Here is a 22,600-nt window from a genome sequence, read left to right on the forward strand (position 1 = left end):
TCTCCTGGTTCTTATGGGAAGGCAATATACAACCGATCAGCTTGAAGCACATTATACATCTGAATTTGGCTGGAATTTTAACTGTAGTGAATGAGAAAAAGAACTGGAAGTCAAATACTACATTTCAGTAATAGACAATGATAATAGAAACGGTAAATGAAGATGAACTTTAACTCTTTCATTCAAAATTTTTTAAAAAAAATTAAATATTATTGATTCCCTCTGGCTTTAAATATAGGTCACATTAAGCCTTGGGGCAAATCAGGAAGGGATGTATGACTTTGTAGCATAGTTTCATCTCTCTCAGTGGATTACTCAAAAGGTTACCTGCGGTGAAACGTGTACAACTGCAGTCTAAGAATTCTTGAATTTTTCAGGTTAACAGCACTTCTATGCTTGTACTGCTGTTTCATCAAAAATCCTCATAACTTTTGTTTTCTGCACAGTTCACTGTATTTATTTGTGAGGAAAACTTCTTTTTGAACCTAGAGTTTCAAGGGGTTGTCTTTGTCTCCAGATTTTAGATTGAATAACTAAGCTTCTGGCATTAATTTTTGATACTTGTCCAGGAGACCTTAAAGATGGAGAACATCTGCTACTATAATTGAAGGAATCACTTCTTTCAAAATGAAATGCAATTTACTTTGAGGTGGGAAATTAATACAGTTCACTTATGTTAAAGCACTTAAAAGTATTTTCAACCACTGGCAACTATTTTCTGCAGTCTCCTAGCTAAATGGTAAAAGGAGCAATGACCATGCTTGAAGTTTACCACTGCCTCCTTTGGTTTTCTCAGGCAGTCTTAAATTTTATGTAAACTGCATTTTAAGTAAGTTTTCTATATTAAAACCAGAAATTTATAAATATTCTTGGTGTTCTCATTGTATAGTCTGAGGTGTGTAAAAAGCATTGGGATTTTCACAACATACATTACCCAAAGAGGTGAAAACATGTTCTGGTTATGAAGGAAGTGATCACAGGTTGTCACAGCTCTGTGTGTGGTGATATTACCTCGTGCATTCACTGAACGTACTTCACAGTTACGTCGTGCCTGTTCAGAGAACATGTACTGGGTTTTTTCTCCCTCACTGTCATTTCCTGAGAATATTATTGCTCCCTTTTCTCGGATAATATATACGTAACAGTATGTACAAAGTACTAATATGTGATTGTTGCCCTTCACTACTCTCATACATGCTTGCTCTGCACAGGCATGTACAATACACAATACGTGCATTTGCTTTTTGCCTGCTCCTGCAAAGCAATATGTATCCTTGTATATGTTACTAATTACTGTAATTAACAATTCTTAACATGGAATACTTGCATTACACATATGTAGAAAAACACAGTTTAAAAATTACCTTTATTTGGTATTTTGGCTGGGTACAATATAGGCTTATGCCTGGCTTTCTTACTACTGCCATCTAAACCCACAACAGGCCCTGTAGTTGGAATGTATTGTTAATTTCTTGTGCAGTCTTCTGATGAGACACTACTCTCTTAAACAGAAGAGAACCCTAATCCATTCTGCTTGTGTTGAAAGCTGACTGTTTTAACTCCTTGTATTTGCTACTGCTGCATTTTGGAGAGACATGTAAGGTTTCACTGTTCTGTAACAACACACTATGTCTGTTATTGTAATGGCCCTCCTTGGTATAGAGCGGCATTCCAGCTGTCCACATACCAGTTGTTTATTCCAGGGTTTTTTTTTGTGTGTGTTTCCTTACATTCAGAAATAATTATGAAAGGAGGAGAAACCAAAGAAAAGAGTGAGGATTAAAGAAGATCCAAGCTCACAGTAGCTGTAATGGCTGAGTGTATCTCTGAGGTTGTGTTCACAGTTCTCTTTTTCTTTATTTCTCTTTCAAAATGATACAGCAGCATCCTTGCTGTATACATAGCTCTGCCACTGGGGTCAGGCAGTAATAATAGCAGTCATACTGTTTCATCCGCTGAAGTATTTGATCCTTTTCAAATGAAATTAGGGGACAAATTCTATTAGTGTTTTCAGCAACAAGACTGTTGTTATTAAATTCTTATACTTCCACTGAGTGGCCTGAGAGGACATTAGCTTTTAATTTTTTTTCCCCATTGTTTTCTGGAAGTACGAAATACGTAGACACTACTTTTATATTTTAACCTGTGCATGTTATTGTAATTTTCTAATACCTAGCCAAAAAGATCTTCCTTTTTGTTAGGAAATTTGGAGGAATAAATCTGTACCAATAAAAATCTAATACTAAAATAGAAAAAATGTGTTTAATAAAGTAAATTCTCTCTGACCTTTTGAACATAATCCATATTTATTGATGAGCAAAATTCAGCTTACTGTTTTTTGCTGAGTTTCAGCATTTTAAAAAGCTGAATCATTAAGGTCACATACTGATAACCACAACCTGATTTATAGAGCATATAGAGGTTTATCTGGGACCTTGCCTAGGTTATTGGCTAACACAGGATTTTATTTCTAGCAAAGTGAGTAAAGTTCAAATTTCAGTCATAAAGCATACCATTGGAAGTGAACAGTATTTGTGCAAAGTAATTCAGTGAGTCAATTGCATCTGGAGATTGGGCCAGGCAGGCTTTGCTGTTCTCCTGCCCCAGATGTTGTACCTTAGGTAGAGGGGCTGCAGTAATGCAGGTTGCTCTGGAGAAGCTGGCGTGATTATGGCATGCCTTGAATACTAAACCCTCTCACCTACTTTCTGAGCTCCTTGTTTCCGCACAGTGTACCAGGAACAAGGTAGTAAATAGCTTTATACACTGAACAACCATAAAACTGGTTTTTTTTGGAGGGATTTTTTTTTTTAACCCCTGACCTTAATTCCTCAGTGGAATCTCAGGAGTAAACTGAGAAACTAGCTGTATGTGATGCAAAATATGTATTGCTTCGCAAATGTTACTTGGCATCTCATAAGCAACTTCTGTATTTGAAATTTCTGAGTAAGCACTGTATAATTAAGCACTTCAGATTTAGTGGGCCATGACATCTGACGTGCTGAACTGCAAGCTTTGTGGCAAAGGAAACAATGTGAACTGTTGTTGGGTTTGTTTGTTGAGGGGGGGGTTGTTACAAGCAGAAAGTTTACACAAGGAGAAGATGTTTTTACTTGGGCCAGTTATATTCTATTTTTTATTTTGTGTTGACTGAAAAAGAAAATTGCGGGACCAAAAAAAAAAAAAAAAATTGTTTTAGTTCTGTTGGGGTGGGAAATTGAACAGCATTATTATAAGCATGAGTAAAATGGGGGTTAGGCATTCAGCTGCCATGGGTAGTTAATAAGACTTGACAACATTTCTAGTTCTTGCTTCCACCACTGAAAATCTTCTGGAAAGATGCTGTACTAAGATGCTGTATACTAAGACCATCTTCAGGGGAAAAAGATACAGAGATTTTCACTTTGCAGTTAGGAAGACATTTAATATGAACTCCTGTTCTTAAGTGCCACTTTGTAGAAATTATAATATGGATGTCTACATTTATCATTTGGCATTGATTTTTCTATTTGAGTTGCCAGCCGTACAGTATAGGCAGAGTTATTATAGGCTTTGTGTGCATTTGATAAGTTTTGTTTTTCCTTTTTTATCTTTGACCATAGTAAAGTTTCCGTGTGCCAAATTATACTTTAGCTGACAGTTCCCTTTTTCTTTCCTCATTTTTTATAGTTATATTTGAGGTAAATTATGATGTTTTGTTCTGAGATTTTTTCGTATAACAAAATTGTATTTTAACATTGATTTATTTTGTATTTATCTAGAACAAATGGAAGTAAATTACAAAAGAACTGATATAAGCAAAACAGGAGTTTAAAGTCTTGGCATGAATTATGAGAGGCCAAATTCTACTGTTCTGGTCACTGGCAAGAAGTAGTAATAGTATTAGTGATACTATTAATAGACATATTCTGGACCTGGTTTCAAAAGATAACACTCTGAGCAGGCATCAGTGTTTTTAAGTTTTCTCCTAAGTTTCCAGAGAGCCAGAAGCTTAGATGATATTGCAACAGACTACATTTCTGCAGTTATTTTGTATAATGATTATTTGTGTATTTGACATACGCTCATCATTGTACAATTCAGCTGTAGCTCTCAAGCAAATAATGTAGTAAAACATAAGGGTTATAGGACATGAATTATGGGTTAAGCCAGAGAAGGAAAACCAGGACGTTACATAGGTAATTTGTACTCCATCAGGAAATAATTAGATTGTGCAGTAACTAGTATGTCATTGGGTTATCTTGTTTATAGCTGTGTACATTGGGCTTTTATTTTGTGATACAGGTCTGAAACTAAGCAGTCTTACCTGGTCAGTACTTAAGATGGGTGGCCTTAACAGAGCATTAGGTGCTACAGTAAGTGTGTCGGTGGCTCAGTAGGGAATATGCTTTCCTTCAGCTCAGTCCTCAACCAATACTTTGGCATAGCAGTTGGAAATATTTACACTGCTGGATGTCCATCTTAAATGAAGATCCTCTCTACTCTGAGGATATTAAAGCTTCTGCATCATTATTGGTATTTTGAGACACCCAGAGCCAACCCAAATATGGCTGATGAGAAATCGGAATGCTATTGAATAAAAACTATGAAATTGTTGATTTTGCAGCCTTCCTTACGCCACAGGGGGTGGAATATTAAGATGTTATGGGAAAGCTTTTATGCTATACAAACCCATGGCGAATATTTGGTGTACTGGAAGAAAATGATTGCCAGCCACTGCTAGGGTGTAGAAATCCTGTGTAGATGAAAGGTGCCACGTGATGAATGTATATTAAATTCATCCGATTATTCGTTCCATTCACACATATAGTGTACTTCTGCTTTTTCCCTTTGAAGAGCGAAAAAGAGTTTTTAACATTATATCCCACATATCTAAAAGGAGATATGAAACAATAATCATATAACCAGAAGAAAAGAACTACTAAATACATTTGCATTTTAAAAATTTTAGCAATTATGAGATAAAAGTAAACAACAAGATCTTTTGAAATTAAAATCACTGTAGATTAGTTTGTTGTATATGGGTCACACATAGAGCTGCATACATAATGACATAAATGTGTAGGTATTATTATCAGAATGTTTGCAGGTATAAAAGTATTGTAAGTAAACCAGGTGGCTGATCATGTTGCAACTTGTTTAAAAAAAACACCAAAAACAAACCTGAAAACTAGAATTTGACTTACTTGCTAGGTTCAAACAACTTCAACAAGAGGACTCCTATTTCCAATGTTATTTGCATGATTGGTTAAGAGGCAAGAGCAAGTATAAGGAAAATGTATACAACAAGAGTACTAACTACATTTTTAAAGGCAATTTGTCAGATGGACCTATTATAACGTCATTTTAACGTCTGTAACTAAACAAACTGTTGCAGTTCAGCAGCCACAATTTGTGGAGTAACCAGGAACTTAAATTCAAAGATTGCAACTTAATTGCTAAACAAGCATTGACTGTTCTTAACCCATTTAGTTATACTGCTCTTTCCCAAAATATTTTTCGAGAAAACCTTAGGCAAAACCAACATCTAATTCTTAAAAAAAACCAAAACACCAAAACAATTTATTTTTTTTATCTATTTCAGAAATATACTTCATTAAAATAACCTGTTGTTTTTTAAAAAAACTTTTGACAGTAGCATTTATTTCTGATATTTCAAATCTAACAGCTTAATGACGTAACACTTCTTCATTTTTAAAACACTGTATCAACAATTGTCATCTACTGTCATGATGTACTACTGTGTTGTTATTTCATACTGGAAGTGTGATTTGTAAAACATCTCAAGAGTTTGCTTTCACTTCTCTTGCTTAAATACACCCCTGAATTGGACATGTGGCAAATCTACTGTTTTCTAGGTGACTTGCTCTTAGTTTAATACCATAGTTGAACTTTGTGTCTTCTGCTTTTCGGGCAGAATGGATAATGCCTCTAAACTGAATCAGACCTCAGGAAGATTGAGAAGTAGGCAGGTGCCAGGTGGCCCATCAGTAGGGACAGTTACAGTCCCTCTGCACTGTACTTGATTTGTTCAGCAACCCATTTTAATCAGTTTTCAGTTCACTCATAATAATGCTGAATCCTGATATTCTGTATTCTAGTCTGTTATGTACATGTCTTTTCCTTTACTCCCTTGAGTCTGTGCTTTTGAGTCACTAAATTTAAATAGTTTTGTGTTAATGTACACTAACATAGCTGGGCATTGGTGAAACAGGGACTGACAGCCTGTTTGTTTGGGTTTTTTTAACCCGGTTGTATTTTAAAGACAATCTTGTAAGTCACTATTGCAAGTTATTCAAAGTAGTAATGGTTACTGATAGTAACAAAGGTTTGAGGGTGAGCCTCAGAGCCCAAAAGTGTACTGAAAGGATGTCTAAAATATTTCCTATTAGTACCTCCTTTTCTCTTTCCCGCTGCTTGTTTTTAGGTAACACATTGTGTATCTTGTTTGAGTATGCAGTATTTCCCTTTCTGTCTTTGACCAATGCAAATATTTTAATCATTTTATGACTTGTCTTTCTAATCATACCTCGGATGTACATTTTTTCATGTTTTGAAGTGCTGAGAGTCTGTGTGAAAAGGTAACTGCTGTTTTTCCAGAGTCCTGTTCCTCATATCATGGTAGTAGTATGGGAGATGATGATATTAACTTGTGGTCAGGAGCATTGGATGAAGGGCTACTGAGCCAACATCTTGCAGAAAGTGGAGTGGAAATAGATCCTGAAAATGAAGAACTCATTCTGAATATTAGTTCTCGACTGCAAGCGGCTGTGGAAAAGCTTCTGGAAGCCATCAATGAAACTTCAAATCAGGTAGGGTGATCTAATAGTGAAGCATTTTAAATTTTGTGTCTTCCCCTCCCCCCGAATGTGTTTTTACAAGCCTAAAACCTGTAAGGTGATTTTGAAAGCCAAAACAATGCTTCAAGTGCCTACACCCAAAAAATTCTACTCCAGTATGACTTTAACGATTAATTGATTAATGTTCAAAATCTGCTTTGGACTGCAAAGGAAGCCTGAATTTGGGCATGTTTGTCAATCTAGGGCACTCTTTCATTGCTCGTATGGGTCATCTGCATTCTGCTGCAATCCAGAGATGAGACAGGAGGTGTCAGGGCACATTGGGCTGGTCCGTGTGAAGAGGGAGGGTTAAGGGGAGCTGTGCCCAACTCTCTTGACAAACATTTTAGTCAATTGACTGGCCAGAAGGGTGGAGCTCTCCTGCTGTCTCTTCCAACCATGATTTAAACACGGCCAGTTAAGCGCAGAAAAGGAGTCTGCACTCCAGCTCTCCAGTGTTCACGTGAGGTGATTCATGAAGGGTCTTCAGGAAAGAGGCCATGTGTGGGTACACCTTTCTGTGTGCTGCCAGGGTATGCTGCATGGTGGGATGTTGGTTGCTTTCTGGGGTACTTCCCTGTTGACTTGGGAGCTGTATACCTAGTTTGATCAGTTCAAATCACACTACTTACATCACCTGCTTTACTTTTACATTATGTACATCTCAATTTGAAGGTATCAAAGTAAATACTTTGTATCTCACTGTAGCTTTTTAAGCTCTCTTGAGGGACTGTCTTTAGAGTTAGCTCTTTATTGTGTGTGAGACTGGAATTCAAAGGATACAGTGTGTTTTATGACACAGACCCATCTATTAACCTAGTAATAATATTATTTTAAAAGTCATTGCTTTCTTGTAAAATGTGTAAATCATAACTACTGGAAATGAAGGAGAAGAAAATTACAAAAGTAATATGGAAGTTCAGCTAATACTTCAGTTTTAAGCTTTTAAGTATTTGTTGTTTGAGGTATTTTTCAAAAGCATGAGGTTGATACTTTTTTTTTTAAAGAAAAAGATAAAAGACTAATTTGTGAGTTACTGAAGTTAAAAGTAATTTAAATACAAATTTGGTGAACCCCTCTCTGGCTTACTAAATTAAGTAGTCTGGTGGATCTTGTAAATCAGTTTCTGCATTGTGTTTATTTGCAAACTCGTTTTGCAAGGCACCCTCCTGTTCGAGCATGAGTTCAGTTAAAAAGAGATGTTTGGGCTTCTTGAGGTCTTTAAAGATATATTTAGGTATTTGTAGGAAATCGTGCATTTAAAGAGGAGATGATACAGACAAAGAAAAACAACTTCAGAGCTTCACAGTACTTAAGAATTCATGCTGTGATTATAACAGTATTGTCAGTTATTTGGTGCTGCTTTTTTTTCTGACATCTTGCTTCTGATCTTTAAATGCAGTAGTTGTATACATAGCCCTAAAATATTTAAATTATTTTACTATTGTGACTGATTTTTTGCAGCAAGTCTTTACTTTTCATGATACCAGTGGAAGTACTCAGTGTATTCTAAGCAGCTTATTTTTTATTGTCAATTGATCAAGAAAGTTTATTTTCCCTTCATAACTTTGTAACTGAGATCTTGCCTATACCAGCAACAGCGTTATGTTTTGGCTCAAACACATAACACGCTTTTTTTTCATTAATATGGGTTACACAAATAAGGATTTATCCCTGATGATTGTTTGTTTGGGGTTTTTTAAGTTTAAAAAATGTTAACCTGTTTACATATTTTCCCACAGTATTAAGTATAAATATTGACATCTTCTCTGTAGAGGTACTTTGCAAGCATTCAAGCTTGTCTACTTTGCGATGTCTGTTGTGTGCTTACTGGATTGTAAACAGTTCCTGTATATACCAAGTGTTTGTAGGTCACTTGACAATTATTTTTAAATATTCAGAAACTAAATACTTTTTTTTTCTGCTCTGCAGTATTTTATAATCTAAATATTAGAAAAGATTTTAACCTTTCCTCTTAATCAGTTTTGTTGTGCACACAGGCAGATGTACCTATCTCTTCAAATAAACTTAAAAGAGCGAGAGAAACCTGGCAAAATCTTCAAAGTAACTATTTGAGACCTGTCTGAACACACACTTTCAGACCTGAAGTGCAGTTTAAATCTTCTCAGGCAAAGCATATAGTGGGTGTTTTAATTCAAATTCCACCTGCTGGCGTTACGTATAGGTAAATAAATCATGCCACTCCCCTGAACTCTGCTGGCTGGTAGATACCTACGGGAAGCCTTTAAAATAGCAGAGTTTGAGAAAGTGCTTCCTGTTGAATTAACTCCAAGAACAAGAATGAGGGCATATACTCTTTCATTTGCCATAATGGAGAGGGAAGATAATTTTTAGTTTCTGTTCTGCTAGTTTGCTTGTCTGCTGCAGCGTACCTGTGCAGCTTGAAAATTAGGCTTCCTTGCCTTGGAACTTACCTGCCAACTCCGTTTGGAAGATTTCTGTTGCTTTTTCATGTGAAACTTCTCTGAGAACAAATTTTAGGAGTGATCGTATGAAGTTTTCTTGCACCTCTCTCTATTTTGGATTAATCCAGTCTGAATTACTCTGCTTGAGACTGTGATCTGAGGCTTCCTGCTGATTCTGAGTACCTTTGTGACCAACAGTGCTGATACGTGTCTTCAGATTGTTAAATGTACATGTTCTGTTACAAATTCCTGTTACAAATTTCTAAAACCAGCCCGGCTAGTGCAGAATACCTATGTGATAGTGGAGAAGACAGAAGCAGTGATAATTTTTTGGAATGGATTCTTACCGTGCTTACTGGGCATCTAATCTGTTCAGTAGTTTGTGGACTGAAGGCCAAGAAGAAGATACATACGAGGTTGAATCTCGTGTGCCTTTACCATATCCTTTTCCTTTCACTGAACATTTAGATGAGAATAATTCTGTAGTTGTAAATACTTCAATTTTTCACTTCAGCCACAAAAAAAATGGGCACGTTTTAAAAGTTGTCTCTAAAATCTCCTTGCCTACACCTCCCTATTCAGTAAGTATAAAAGTTTTTAAAAGAAATTGTTTTTAAACCAGCTTAAATAGAAGAGAATGCAATGAAAAATCATATAAACTTGTCTCTGTTGTTAAAGCTGTTATGTACTGCTGGCGGGCTTTTTTCCTAGACAGTTTTTAATGGGCACTGAAAAAGCTTTAATTATACAATTTTATCTGTTCATTTCTAACAAAAGATATTTACCAGAGACAGAAATATATTGAATTAAAGAGATCTGAGATCTCTTTAAAGCACTTCAATGTTACTTACTACATTTTTCTCACTGTGAATAACTTGGAGGAGTGGGAGGGCAGGGCAGTAGTCAGTTTAAATTGTTCCTTTATAGCCTTCATGCACTGACTAGTAACATTAACTAGCAGAAGCTTGTTAATGGCTTCCAGTGAGCCCATGAAGAAATTTTTATTCTTGACAAATCACGTTCATGTTTGTGCTTCTCTTTGGTTTTACCCTGTGATATTTTTTAATAATACCATGAGCTGTTACTACTGAAAAAAGCTGGAGAAAATTTTTTTTCAGAGTTTTAGTTAGAGTATTTGATGCATTTGAGTAAGCCATTTTTTATGGTAGTCCATGTACAGTAAACCTATCACGTTTCCCTTTTATCTGAGATGGGTCTTTCATGAAGCACTTCAAAATGTAAGAATAAAGTAAAAATTAAAAATTTTTAAAATGTCTCAAACCAGTGCCAATACTCAGCTGCAGTATTTACAACTTACTTTAACTCCTGTCAGAATACATAGTTCATGTTAATAATGTCCCTCTAAAAAGGAATGCTCTAGAAAAGAAAGTATTTAAATTCAGTGCGTTATAAAGGAGAATGTATTGATTATTCAGACATTCTTTTCATAAGTGGGTAATTTTGTGTGCAGTGTTCTATGACATGCTCCTAAGCCATTTTTTCTGAGATTTTAAAGCAAGCTAATCATATTCATGAACTTAGCTGGAGATGGTGAGAAAGCTTTTATTTTTTAAGAAATTGAGAGCAATAATTTGTTTATAGAAACTGTAGCAAAGCCACAGATGTTACTGTCTTACAAATACCTGCCAATATCCACAATATTAAAAAGAAAAAAAAAAAAAAAAAAGAGAAGAGGGAGAGGAGCAGGAAATATGTATTTGTGTTATTTCATTTTCTGAACACTGTTCTTATTCAAAACAAATTGTTTTACTTTGAATAGAAGCCACACAAAGAGTCTTGCCTGATTCAGCTCTGACAATTTGTATTTGAATAGAAGCCACACAAAGAACTTGTGCCTGGTTCAGCTCTGACAGTTCGTATTTTTGTCCCTCAAAGAGCTAGGTGTGGGCTGTAAGTGTTAACAGTTGAGAAGTAGAGATCATCTTGGTATTTGACTCCAGTTTGCTGTTATCTTAGATGAACATATTGTGTAATCAAAACTTCCAACATTACTTTAATGTTTCTTCTTTACTATTTTGCTTTTGTAATTATAATTTGAATTCTTTTTGAGATTATTGCTTTGGGTACTCTAAACTGGGCAGCAACTATACAATTTTATGCATTTTAGTCCTGATTTTCCAGCAGTGCAGGACAGTGACATAGTGATATTGTGCTAAACCTGTGGTAGTACACATTAAATATTAACCCATCAGATAAGCAAAGAAGAATAAAAAATTCTTAATAATTTTATTAGGTGGACATAGTTGGAAGAAGCAATGCTTTGTTGAAAAGTGCAGTGTATTCAAAGTTCATGTTTTCCTAAGGTTCTGATTTATCTTCATCTTAAGGAGAAAAAGAGATGAAGCACCACTTGTTTCAGTTTATATTAAAACTTCTGCCAGTTTTATGCAATGTTTTTTAGCCAGTCTAAGTATATGGTGTGTGATAGCTTACTTGTATTTAGGATAATACTCATATGTTAAATACAGGTGAATCTAGTATAAACTCATAAACCAGGAATTACTGGAACAAAGACATGGGTTTAGCCAGGTGGCTCATTGAGTGCACTGTACTGACAAAGCCTATTTGCTTAGACTTTCATACCGAGTCAATCTTCCTATTGTAGTCTGTGAATGTGTGTCTTATTGAATTAGTGAAGTTATGTGAGAGTTCTCATCACACTGTAAATCAGCTTAATTAAAGGGGAAAGATAGAATAGTTATTAACCAGAAAATCTTTGGTTTGTTTAATTTCTTTACTTTTTTTTCCTGTGGTAGCTTGAACATGCTAAAATTGCTCAGACAGAACTTATGCGAGAGTCCTTCAAAAAGCAACAAGAAGCCACAGAATTTATCAAGTATCAGGAAGAACTACAAGAACGTCTTAATGAAGAAAGCAAAGCCAGAGAGCAGTTGGCTTTGGAGCTTAGCAAAGCTGAAGGTGAGTAGCTTTTTTGATGAATCATTGAACTTTGCACTCACTTACCTATTCATGGGTAAAGAAACTGCAAATTAGATTAATTTCTTTACAAATTTCAGAATGTTACGAGCCTTCTGGATAGTTATGGATCCTTACCAACAGCAACCACTGTGTGATTCTGTTTCCCAACTTTGCCTGACTTATTATTGTCTAACTTAATAAAAATAATAGGTAGAATATGTGTTGTTAGGCTCAAAATTAATTTATTTCATCATAACATGTCTGTTTGTGCAGACAAGCATTATATTAACAACTTAGAATCACGAGGCTGGAAGGCACCTCTAGAGATCATCTATTTTAACCCTGTGCTCAAAGCAGGGTCAGGTAGAGCTGGTTGCCCAGGACTGTGTCTAGTCAAGTTTCGAATGTCCACAACCTCTCTGGGTAGCCCGTTCCAGTGTTCAGCTGCTGTCAAAGAGCAGGAAGGGATTTTTTTTTTTTGTGTGTGTGTGTGTGTTGAAATGCAGTTTCTCATGTTTCAGTTTGTGTGTGCTGCCTCTTGACCTTGGCCTGGTTCCACAAAACATGGATAAAAACATAGAACCTTCACTTAGAATTTGATGATATGGTAATGATACGTTTCAATCTGTTTGTAATTAGCATCTGGAAAAGATGCTAAGAACACCTACCCTATAGGTAGGATCTCTAGTAGTAGTAAGCAGAAAGATATTTCAGTTGGTTTTGAAGCTCAGCAGACTTCTCTGTTTCAAAGTGGGAGCATAGCGTAAAGTTTCATAGCAAAATGTTTTTCCTGGAGAATGCTATCCTGCCAGCCTTCCTCCTCTTTTTACATAGACAGATAATCCGACATGAGTTCTATTCACACACTATTAACAGCTGGAACGCACGTAACTTACACTTTTCAGGTTTCTAAGCCACGTGTCTAAAACAGGGTGCAAGGGACAGTTGGTAGTCTGTCAGTCCACAGAGGATAAACGTTGTGTGTCATCAGCACCAGTACTGACTGCAGCATTTCAATAGCTTTAGCAAAACTAGAAAGGAGGAAAATTAATTTCAGATGGAATAGATGTAAATATGAAAGAGGCGTTGTTAATTTTTTTCTAAATATTAAATTGTGTGAAAAAAATCTTATAACACATCTTAACATGCAAAATAGATGAAGTCTTCCACCAAAATATAGATGACCTAAGAATTTATATTCTTGTACATGTGGAGTTACAAAATGTTTAGTATTGACGAATTTCAGAACACAGGCAGCTTATAAGTCTGTTGTTGCTCTCCTTGGAGGATAATATTTTTCTCATGATAGTCTTTATTCACAAATCTTCAATAATTAAGGAGAACAGAATAATACATTAGGACAAAGCAGAGAGGTTAGTGTTAAGTTCTCTTTAAAGGCTGGAGTCTGTCAATGTCAGAACTGTCTGCGTATGTTTAATCCTACAAGTAGCATTTAAAAAATAATACTAGAGACTAATTTTATTTATTAAAAAAAAAGTTTTATTATGAACTTATCTCTGTTGCTTTGCCTTCTGGGTTTGTATTTTGGGGCTTAGTCAGGCTTCCCGCTAAGAACTACAAGCTTGCCTCTTCATTTACAATAAATAAATTTCCACTTATGCAGGAGTCTATTGCAAAGAGTACATGCATAATTGTATTTGAAGATGCCATCTCCCAGTATGAGACCTGTTTATTATCCATGTTTTATTTTCTTTTTTAAGTATTATTTTTATCGTATTACCACCAGACAAGAAAAAAATCTAAAATTAACTAGGTTCTTGAGCAATACACTTCTGTTATAAAGTTTCCATATACAAACAAACTAATAGGAGCAAAGAAACTGCAAACTCTTACTCACTGGCAGTTTGTAGATAATGGGATTGCCCATATGTAAATGAAGGCAAAATTTACCTGTAAAATTTTTTTAAATACTTGAAATTTTCCATCAGAACCTGGTTTGGGGATCTAACGGATGAGACAAATACGTATTTTTTGCTAGAAAAGAAAGTATATTAAGCACAAAAATTTAGTGAGAGCTATGAAGCTATGTTTTGCACTCTCCAGATTTTGTCTGATCACATTTTATTTGGAGAAAAAAAAAAAACATGGAAGCATATAAAGTGGAAACATCTTCAAAAATTTTTAACTGGAATTTAATTTTAATCAAAACAGTAGCAGTGTTAGTTTATAAGACATGACAGACGGGCTGTATTGATTTGGTTCGTGAAAAGTTCTGGAGTATGACACAGAATTTGATGTTAGCTTTAGCCCTTGACAGATATATTGCACAGTTGAGCTTTTAAAGTTAGGTGCAGGTTTATGTCACATGTAGGTATTTAATTCAGTTCAGTCTTTTGCAGGAATTCAGCTCATTTTTCCCTTTTAATTGCTTTAATGCTTTTTTAACTCCTGAATTAATTAAATCTTTGTTCATCCTTTTTTTCTGTGAACTTCCGAAATTAATGCATTTCTAAATGACAGGCACCTTTTATTTTGGTGTTGATGTGACAAAACAAAAATGCCATAGAACTCTTTTTATTTAATTTCTTCTGCTTATTGAACTGAGTTGTGAGCATTCTCTGACAAAGCCAAACTACATTCTCTTATCAAATTCCTTAGATAGGTATGCAGAACAATGTCTCAGTTCATTATACGTCTGATGGTACTCTGTCTTCTCTCGAGATAAAATGTGTCATTTTTGATCATTTTTTTCTTACCGCAAAAACTACTGCAGCTGAGACATTTTTCAAACCTCTAGTGTTTTAGTCATGTCAGATATCACTTACCTAATGTGATAGAAAAGCTAATGCCAATGTGTTCACTGAACTCTGACAACTTTCATTACATCTCCTAAAAAAAAAAAAAAAAGGCAGGAGTAAATACCACAACATGTGATCGTAGTAGACTTCATGGTTCATACCTTTTTGGTGAGGGTGCATGCTCCATTTAACCTGGGAATGCCCTCTCAACTTCCGATCTGTTAAGTACTCATTGTGAACAACATTTGGTATGGTGGAAGTAACTACTAGAATTCATATTGTCTCAATTTTTTGAAATGCTGTTAATGATGGTTTTAGTTTAGTTTTTTGGGTTTGAGGGTTTTTTTCAACAGCCAGTCCCTCTATGTGGCTGTATTCTCTGTGAATCTAAGTCTGTAAAAAAAAGACTGGTCAGGTGTGCATGACTGATACACAGCAGGACCTGACCTGTGTTTCTCAGACTGTATATACGAGGACCACTGTTACTTAATCTCCTCTCATACAAAACTAGATGCTCACAGAGGTTTTACTTTGCCTACTTTGATAATGAATGGAAGCATCTTTAGTTCTCCTACATTGTCAAGCCAGGGTAAAATCCATTTTGATGCTGACACAAGACTATAGATTTGTACTGATAAAGTACTTTCATATTGAAAATAGTTTGATACTGAAAAAATGCTGCTCTAGATTCTGTGGGTTTAGTAAGAAGCCTGTGAGATAGGTGTCTGTGTCCAGCTGAGGAAGTTTGGACATCATATGACTGATTTCTGTCTACCTTTTGGAACCATGGGTATCCAACATGATGGAACACACCTTATCATGGAAATCTGGGATACCTATTTAGTACCTTCTGTCACTCAGTAAATGTCTTTTGTGTTCTGTGGTCAGATGTTTGTGAAAGGACTGATGTGAATCTTCCGAAGCAGATACCCTTGCAGGATCTCAGTTCAGTTTGTACAGCCCTCAAGGAAATCCACTGTTTTTTCCTAAGTCTTTAGCTTTGTGCTCACTTCCACATTATTCCAAGATGGTGCCATTTCTTACAGCCATGATGTCATTCATAAGGCTAAAATAGTTTCCCCTCAGAATCCTAGATAAACTACTTGACTGTGAACAAGTTTTCAAAAGCATACATCAAGGTGGCGTCCAGAATTCTGTTAACAAGATCATTAATAGTTAGTTCTGTGCTACTTTAAAAATTGTGCATTAATAGTAAAGAAATTAAATTGTTTCTTAAATGTCAACTGCTACAGGGCTTTTGGGAGCAATTCAGGTGCTAAGCATGGACACCTACAGCTAGATTTGGTGCCTTATGATGTAGGAGGTATCTATATTATACCTGACCTACAGGAGACCCATGATCTTACGGAAACTGTGGTTTGAGGTCAGGCAAATTTCTTGAGGCATCTAAAATTGCACCTGGTACCTGAATTTATTTGAAATTTCTTACTTCTCCTGTGTTTATTACACACTTATTTTTCCTTGGTTTTGGAGTTCCCGTTTGCTCCAGAGATCTTGTGCCAAGAAAAAAAATAAAAGCTATGTTTGGTCTTGTGCTATCCTTCCTGTCATTTGTTGATCATGGAAGAATAGCGAGGACAGGAGTAGAAGCTGTCAGGTGCTATCTAACGTGTGTGACTTCATCATGGAAAAAAAACCAAATTGTTCTTTATTGTCTATTAAATCTGCCCCAACATTGATGTTCTACAGGTCTCATTGATGGTTATGCAGATGAAAAAGCATTTCTGGAAAAAAAACTCCAGGAAAAAATAGATGTAATTGACCATCTTGAGCAAGAGCTACTGTGTACAGGTAACAAATTGCAGGAGTTAGAGGCTGAACAGCAGCAGATCCAGGAAGAAAAAGAGTTACTCTCCAGACAGAAGGATGCCATGAGAGCAGATGCGGGGCCAGTAGAGCAGCGTACGTATTCCTCACAATCTTTCTATGAGATTTTCTTACACTTTCAAATAAATTACTAAGTAATCTTGGCAAAGGTTTTTCCCCCACTTCTTTGTAATCAATAAAAATCTAATAGGGTAAAATGTGGTATTTTCATAACAGATGCCTAATGTTAGCATGATAACTTTTATTGATATTTAAACAAAAAATGACTGAATTTTCAGCAGTATCAAGCAATCACAATCGTTTTTTTAAGCCAGCAAAAGCTTGATACCTCTGAAAATCTGCTTTTATCTATATTGTCACTGGAGATGAAAGTTAGCACCTATGGATAAAAGTACTGGTCTAAATACTTCTCAAACAGAGTTTTAGAGCAACTAGCAAGCATACCTACCAGAACATGATCGAACTACACAATGGCTATACTTATTTTAGACACAGAAGATACATTTTTCTAACAAATTCCTCTTTTGGGGAAGAATGGCAGAAAAGTTGCATGATAAAGAAAGCCTGTTATCTTCCAGTAATGAAAACTTTCGGCACTGATGGTGATAATTTCAGATAAATACTATGTCAATGTAATCTAACTAACTACTTACTCAGAAGAGCATTTACCTTCATGAAGGTAACGTCTTTTAATTCTTCCTTAATCTAATAACTTAAATTAATATTTTATGTTTGAGAGGGGAAGAAAGTTAGAATAGTGGTGTTTTAAGAAGTACTGATCTTTCAAGGATTGCAGAACTTACATTGTGAATAGCAGGATGAAATTACTATTTTATTTAACGTCTAAAAGTTTATGGCAATTTATAATGTTGCTGTTTTTGTAAATTACACATCTTGGTGTATATTTGCAATTTCCTGCATCTACTTTGTGTAACAATGAAATGTTAAAAACAACCTGTCGCTTCCTGCTTTATAGTAAAGAAGTTACTTAACTATGACTCCAGTTTAGTTACTTGTTTTATGTATAACAACTGTAAGGATAAACATTTCTATAAATACATGTAGGTACTTATGTCATGCATACCAGAATAACTTACCACATTCCCTAAGTTACCTCAATAACTTTGTCATTAAATGCCATATCTATCTTTGGCTTCATTTTCTCTTACATTGTTGCACCACAAGAAAACTGTAGCTGGCATGTGAATTACTTTGCTTCTTTTTTTTGTTTTCTCTCTCTCTCTATTCTCCTAGGCCTAGTAGATGCTGCAGTCGATGCAGCTTCCCAAGCAGGTGTGTTTGTATGTTGCATGGCCAATATGTAATTGGGTGGAAGACTTACACATACTGACATTGTTAATCAGGATTATTGGGCTTTTGGTTTACTGACATTACTTGTAATTCTTACTGGCCTGCAGCTTTGATGTTGTATTTCATACTCAGTTTTACATTTTGCTAACAACATTTCTTAAACTTTCTAAACATAATAAGCAAATTCATTAATAACCATCATCTTATTCACCTACGAATTACAGATACTTAGGTGGTATTGGAGGGATATTTTTGTAACCTTTTTTTTCTTTTTATTTCCAAATACAGTTGATTAATTCATTATGATAACTAAACACTTGTATTATATTGATATATAATGGTTACCTAGAAATGAGAATTGGTTAAATACGATGTAAGATGATGGTGCCTAAAGGATCTTTCTTCTATAGTGAAATTGTATTGTTTCTGTCTAAATATCAATCATGTTTTAAAGATTCTTCAAATGAAATTGCACTTTACAGTTTGGATTTTACCTCAAGGGATTCATACGGTTAGTTAATATGTACTTCAGTGGGCTGTGGCTTAAGAGTCTCAGTAGAGTGGTTTGGGGCTTTACTATATATGCTTGCCAGCCTTTTCATGAGGACTCAAAATTGGGCGTCCGTGCAGTCAATGATTATGCAAAGCTCCATTACAGGTCAGTAATTTCCCCCTCTGCCTGCCCAGCAACCTCACTAAGTCTTTAAATATTTCCTTCAAATTATTTATATGTATCACAGTAAATGATGAGACTGGGAGTGGATTGATTTTACTGATGCTGGGAATGAGAAGAGGGTTGGGTTTTCTGTTCTTCATTGTTAACCCCTGTGCTGACTATCTGTAGTTTGAACCCATGCATTTTCTTTTCAACTGTACAAAGACTTTTTAATTTATATGAAACTTAAACAGGAAAGTGATCTGATACAACTTAACAGTCCTCTGAAGACTAACTAAAGGATAGTAATTTTAATATGAATTTGGTTGAGTAGTGATCTTGATTATTTCTCAGAAGAAAATATATTTTCTAAAAAAAGAAAAATAGCGAAAACCCAAACCACTTCACATCCTTCTGCAGAGTACAGCATGGATACCTTGGGGAGTGGTTTTACTTCATAACATTACTGACTATCTAAAAGTAGTGTGTTATGCTTTTATTACAACCAGAATTGCTGGAGGAAACAGAGAAGCTAATGAAAGAAAAAATTGAAGTACAGCGTCAAGCTGAAAAAGAGTATGATGACCTTCAGAAGCAAGTGAAAGTCTTGGAAATCGACTTGGAAGAACAGGTCAATCGTTTCATAGAGCTAGAGCAAGAAAAAAATGCAGAACTAATGGACTTAAGGCAGCAAAACCAGGCTTTGGAGAAGCAACTAGAGAAAACAAGAAAATTTCTAGATGTAAGTATGATAAAAGGCTAGTTTCATGAAGGTGGGTGGGCACCTGTACTAGGGATTGGTTCAGTGGGAAATGCTAATTTTTTCACCTTCTGTGCAAACATAAAGAAGCACACAATAGTAACAGTGTTAGAGGTTCCAGCCCAAGAATTTAATTAGTTTTAGAAGTTGAAAATTCATTTGAGATGCTTGCTTAGGACTTCTCTGTGTTTCTAAGTATAACTTAGTAGGCTTCTTAAATGTTTAAAATAATGGGAAACTTCTAAAATTAATGAGGAAACAAATTTTTGTGACCTTCATTTTTAACAGTTTGTGGAATTTCCATGTTTTCCAATAAAGTCTGTTAGAATTAGTCTGTCTGTGCAAGGTCCTGCACCTAGGTCGGGGCGACTACCAGTATTAATATAGGCTGGAGAGTGAAGGGATTGAGAGCAGCCTGAGGAGAAGGACTTGGGGGGTACTGGTGCATGACAAGCTGGACACGAGCCAGCAATGTGCACTCACAGCCCAGAAAGCCAACTGTATCCTGGGCTGCCTCAAAAAAAGTGTGGCCAGCAGGCTGAGGGAGGGTGTTCTACCCCTCTACTCCACTGTCGTGAGACCCCACTTGGAGTACTGCGCTCAGCTCTGGGGCCTCCAACATAAGAAAGACATGGCCCTGTTGGAGCGGGTCCAGAGGAGGGCCACAAAAATTATCAGAGGGCTGGAATATCTCTGCTATGAAGACAGGCCAAGAGACTTGGAGTTGTTCAGCCTGGAGAAGAGAAGGCTCCAGGGACACCTTATTGCAGCCTGTCAGTACTTGAAGGGGGCTTGTAAGAAAGATGGGGACACACTTTTTAGCAGGGCCTGTTGTAGTAGGACAAGGGGTAATGGTTTTAAAGTAAAAGAGGGTAGATTTAGACTAGATATAAGGAAGACACTTTTTATGATGAGGGTGGTGAAACACTGGCACAGGTTGCCCAGAGAGGTGCTGGTTGCCTCATCCCTGGAAATATTCAAGGTCAGGTTGGACGGGGCTCTGAGCAGCCTGATCTAGTTGAAGATGTCCCTGCTCATTGCAGGGGGCTTGGACTAGATGACTTTAAAGGTCCCTTCCAACCCAAACTATTCTATGATTCTCTGAATTGTCAGCTTTATTTGTATTTAGAAATTGAAAGCAGAATTTCTCTTAAGTTTCTTTTATAGTCTTCCTTCATAGTATCCAAGAATGTACCTCCAGATATAAAGCTATACCTTCCAGACAGTTACACTATATGTGTATTTGTCCCCATTCACAGGAGCAGCTGTCTGTATTGTACACAACTTCTTTCCTGCCTTAGGCACTCTCTGCGATTTTGTTTTAGACTCTACCCTATTTTCAGCAAACACTATCTTCCCTGCTTCCTCCTTTTCCCATTTTAAATGTCCTATGGTGCTGTTGGGAGAAAACTTATTTCTGTGCCTTCTCAATTAACTCTCTAGCTGACAGCAGTATGATGGAATAATTCTTTACTTAATAAATACAACACTCTGTGGCACATTCTCTGTGTAATCTATGACTAAGCACTATTAAAGGAGAGATATTTCCAGATACTTCTTGGCACAAATGGATTTGCTTTATTTCATTTTCTGCAGTTATAAGATTATTCTTCTGACTAAAACTAGTGTGTCATAATAGGACAAGGTTCAGAAGTAAAAATTCCTGTTACAAGTCCTATAGTCAAAAATGCATTGTGGTTTGGGATTATCAATAGCATGAACTGCAGAGTTATGGAATACTGAGATGGGCAGCTGTTTGTGCTAGCAGCATTAGTACTCTACTGTTTCCATGAAACAGCAGGTGAGTTTTTAAAATCTGCAACTTGTAACGGTTGAGGATTTATTCTGGTTTCCTGATTTTTTGCAAAATATTTTGTTGCTAGATGGAAGCATTCCTCTGTGTATCAGATACTTCAGCTAGTTTATTTTAATGCATCTGATAAGGTTTGTCTGTTTTATGAAGTGTCATTTGAAGGTGATGCTTCACTGGATGCTACCAGTTGTGCATTATTTCCGATATAAAGATGTATTTCCCAAATGTCAGACTGGGATATATAACAGCTGAAACCGGTTGAAAGTAAAGTGAAATGTAAAATTCAAATATTTTTTTTTCTGTCAGCTCCTCATTGATATTAACACAGAGTTCATTTCTATTCTTAATTTCTGTTTATCTTACGTATATCGGAGATAAACATTAGGAAAGAAAAATATTGGGTTATTACCATTTCTGTGGTGTACCCAGAAGAGAAGAAACACAGCTGTCATTTTTGTGAAATAATGCATCTATCCTGTCCTAAATTTTTAGTTTAAAAAATAAATAAATATATTTGCCCCAAATGATGAAACTTCTGTTGAATGTAGTTGCAAAAGGTTCTGCTACCTTAAAGATACTGACATAATGTTACCAGCCTCACATTAACAGAAATAAGAAGTAGTAATATACTTAGTTTAGGTAGTTTTTAAATCAAATGGTGTATCCACATGATTTCTTAACTTTCAGGAGCAAGCAATCGACCGAGAACATGAGAGAGATGTATTCCAGCAAGAGATACAGAAGCTGGAACAACAGCTTAAGATTCCACAAAGGAGTCAGCCTGTCAATGAACATCAAACCAGAGAGGTAACACATTTTTTTTCTTTTATGCAATGAGTATAAATGACAAGTTGACAGCTGTTAAGATAATGTAATGAAGCTATATTATGGTGTACCTAACCTGCATTAATTTACAAGCCAGGAAAGCAATTCCCCTTAGGTGAGGGGTAAGGTGAGAGTGGTGTAACTGTGTTTTGAGGTTTTTTTAGGCAGGTTGTTTGGTTTTAATAGTAGGCATTTGTAACTCAAAAAGGTTCTTTCACGTAACAATTTAGAAAATCCACTGTTTTCAAAAGCCTGTGGAAACATTTAGAACTTCTTTAGCAATTTCACATGGATTTATGTTGTTTTTTGACATCCCATTTGTAGCACAGGTACACGACTGGAGAAACTGAGTCACCAAGGTTTAGCACCTGAGATGTAGCAGTGCGCTCTGTGTACACTGGAACCTCCCCAGTGAAAGTCTGTC

General features: G+C 35.9%; 1 protein-coding gene across 1 annotated transcript in view; it reads left to right on the forward strand.

Annotated features, from left to right (window-relative positions):
* Positions 1-22,600, forward strand: part of AKAP9 (A-kinase anchoring protein 9) — a 120,729-nt gene that overhangs the window by 69,368 nt on the left and 28,761 nt on the right. The window contains 6 exon segments of the mRNA XM_037386447.1: positions 6,601-6,812; positions 12,043-12,205; positions 16,675-16,887; positions 18,067-18,105; positions 19,288-19,520; positions 22,039-22,158. Coding sequence (XP_037242344.1) covers positions 6,601-6,812; positions 12,043-12,205; positions 16,675-16,887; positions 18,067-18,105; positions 19,288-19,520; positions 22,039-22,158 — 980 coding nt within the window.

This window comes from Falco rusticolus, chromosome 4 (genome assembly GCF_015220075.1).
Source record: "Falco rusticolus isolate bFalRus1 chromosome 4, bFalRus1.pri, whole genome shotgun sequence".
NCBI classification, from domain to species: domain Eukaryota; kingdom Metazoa; phylum Chordata; class Aves; order Falconiformes; family Falconidae; genus Falco; species Falco rusticolus.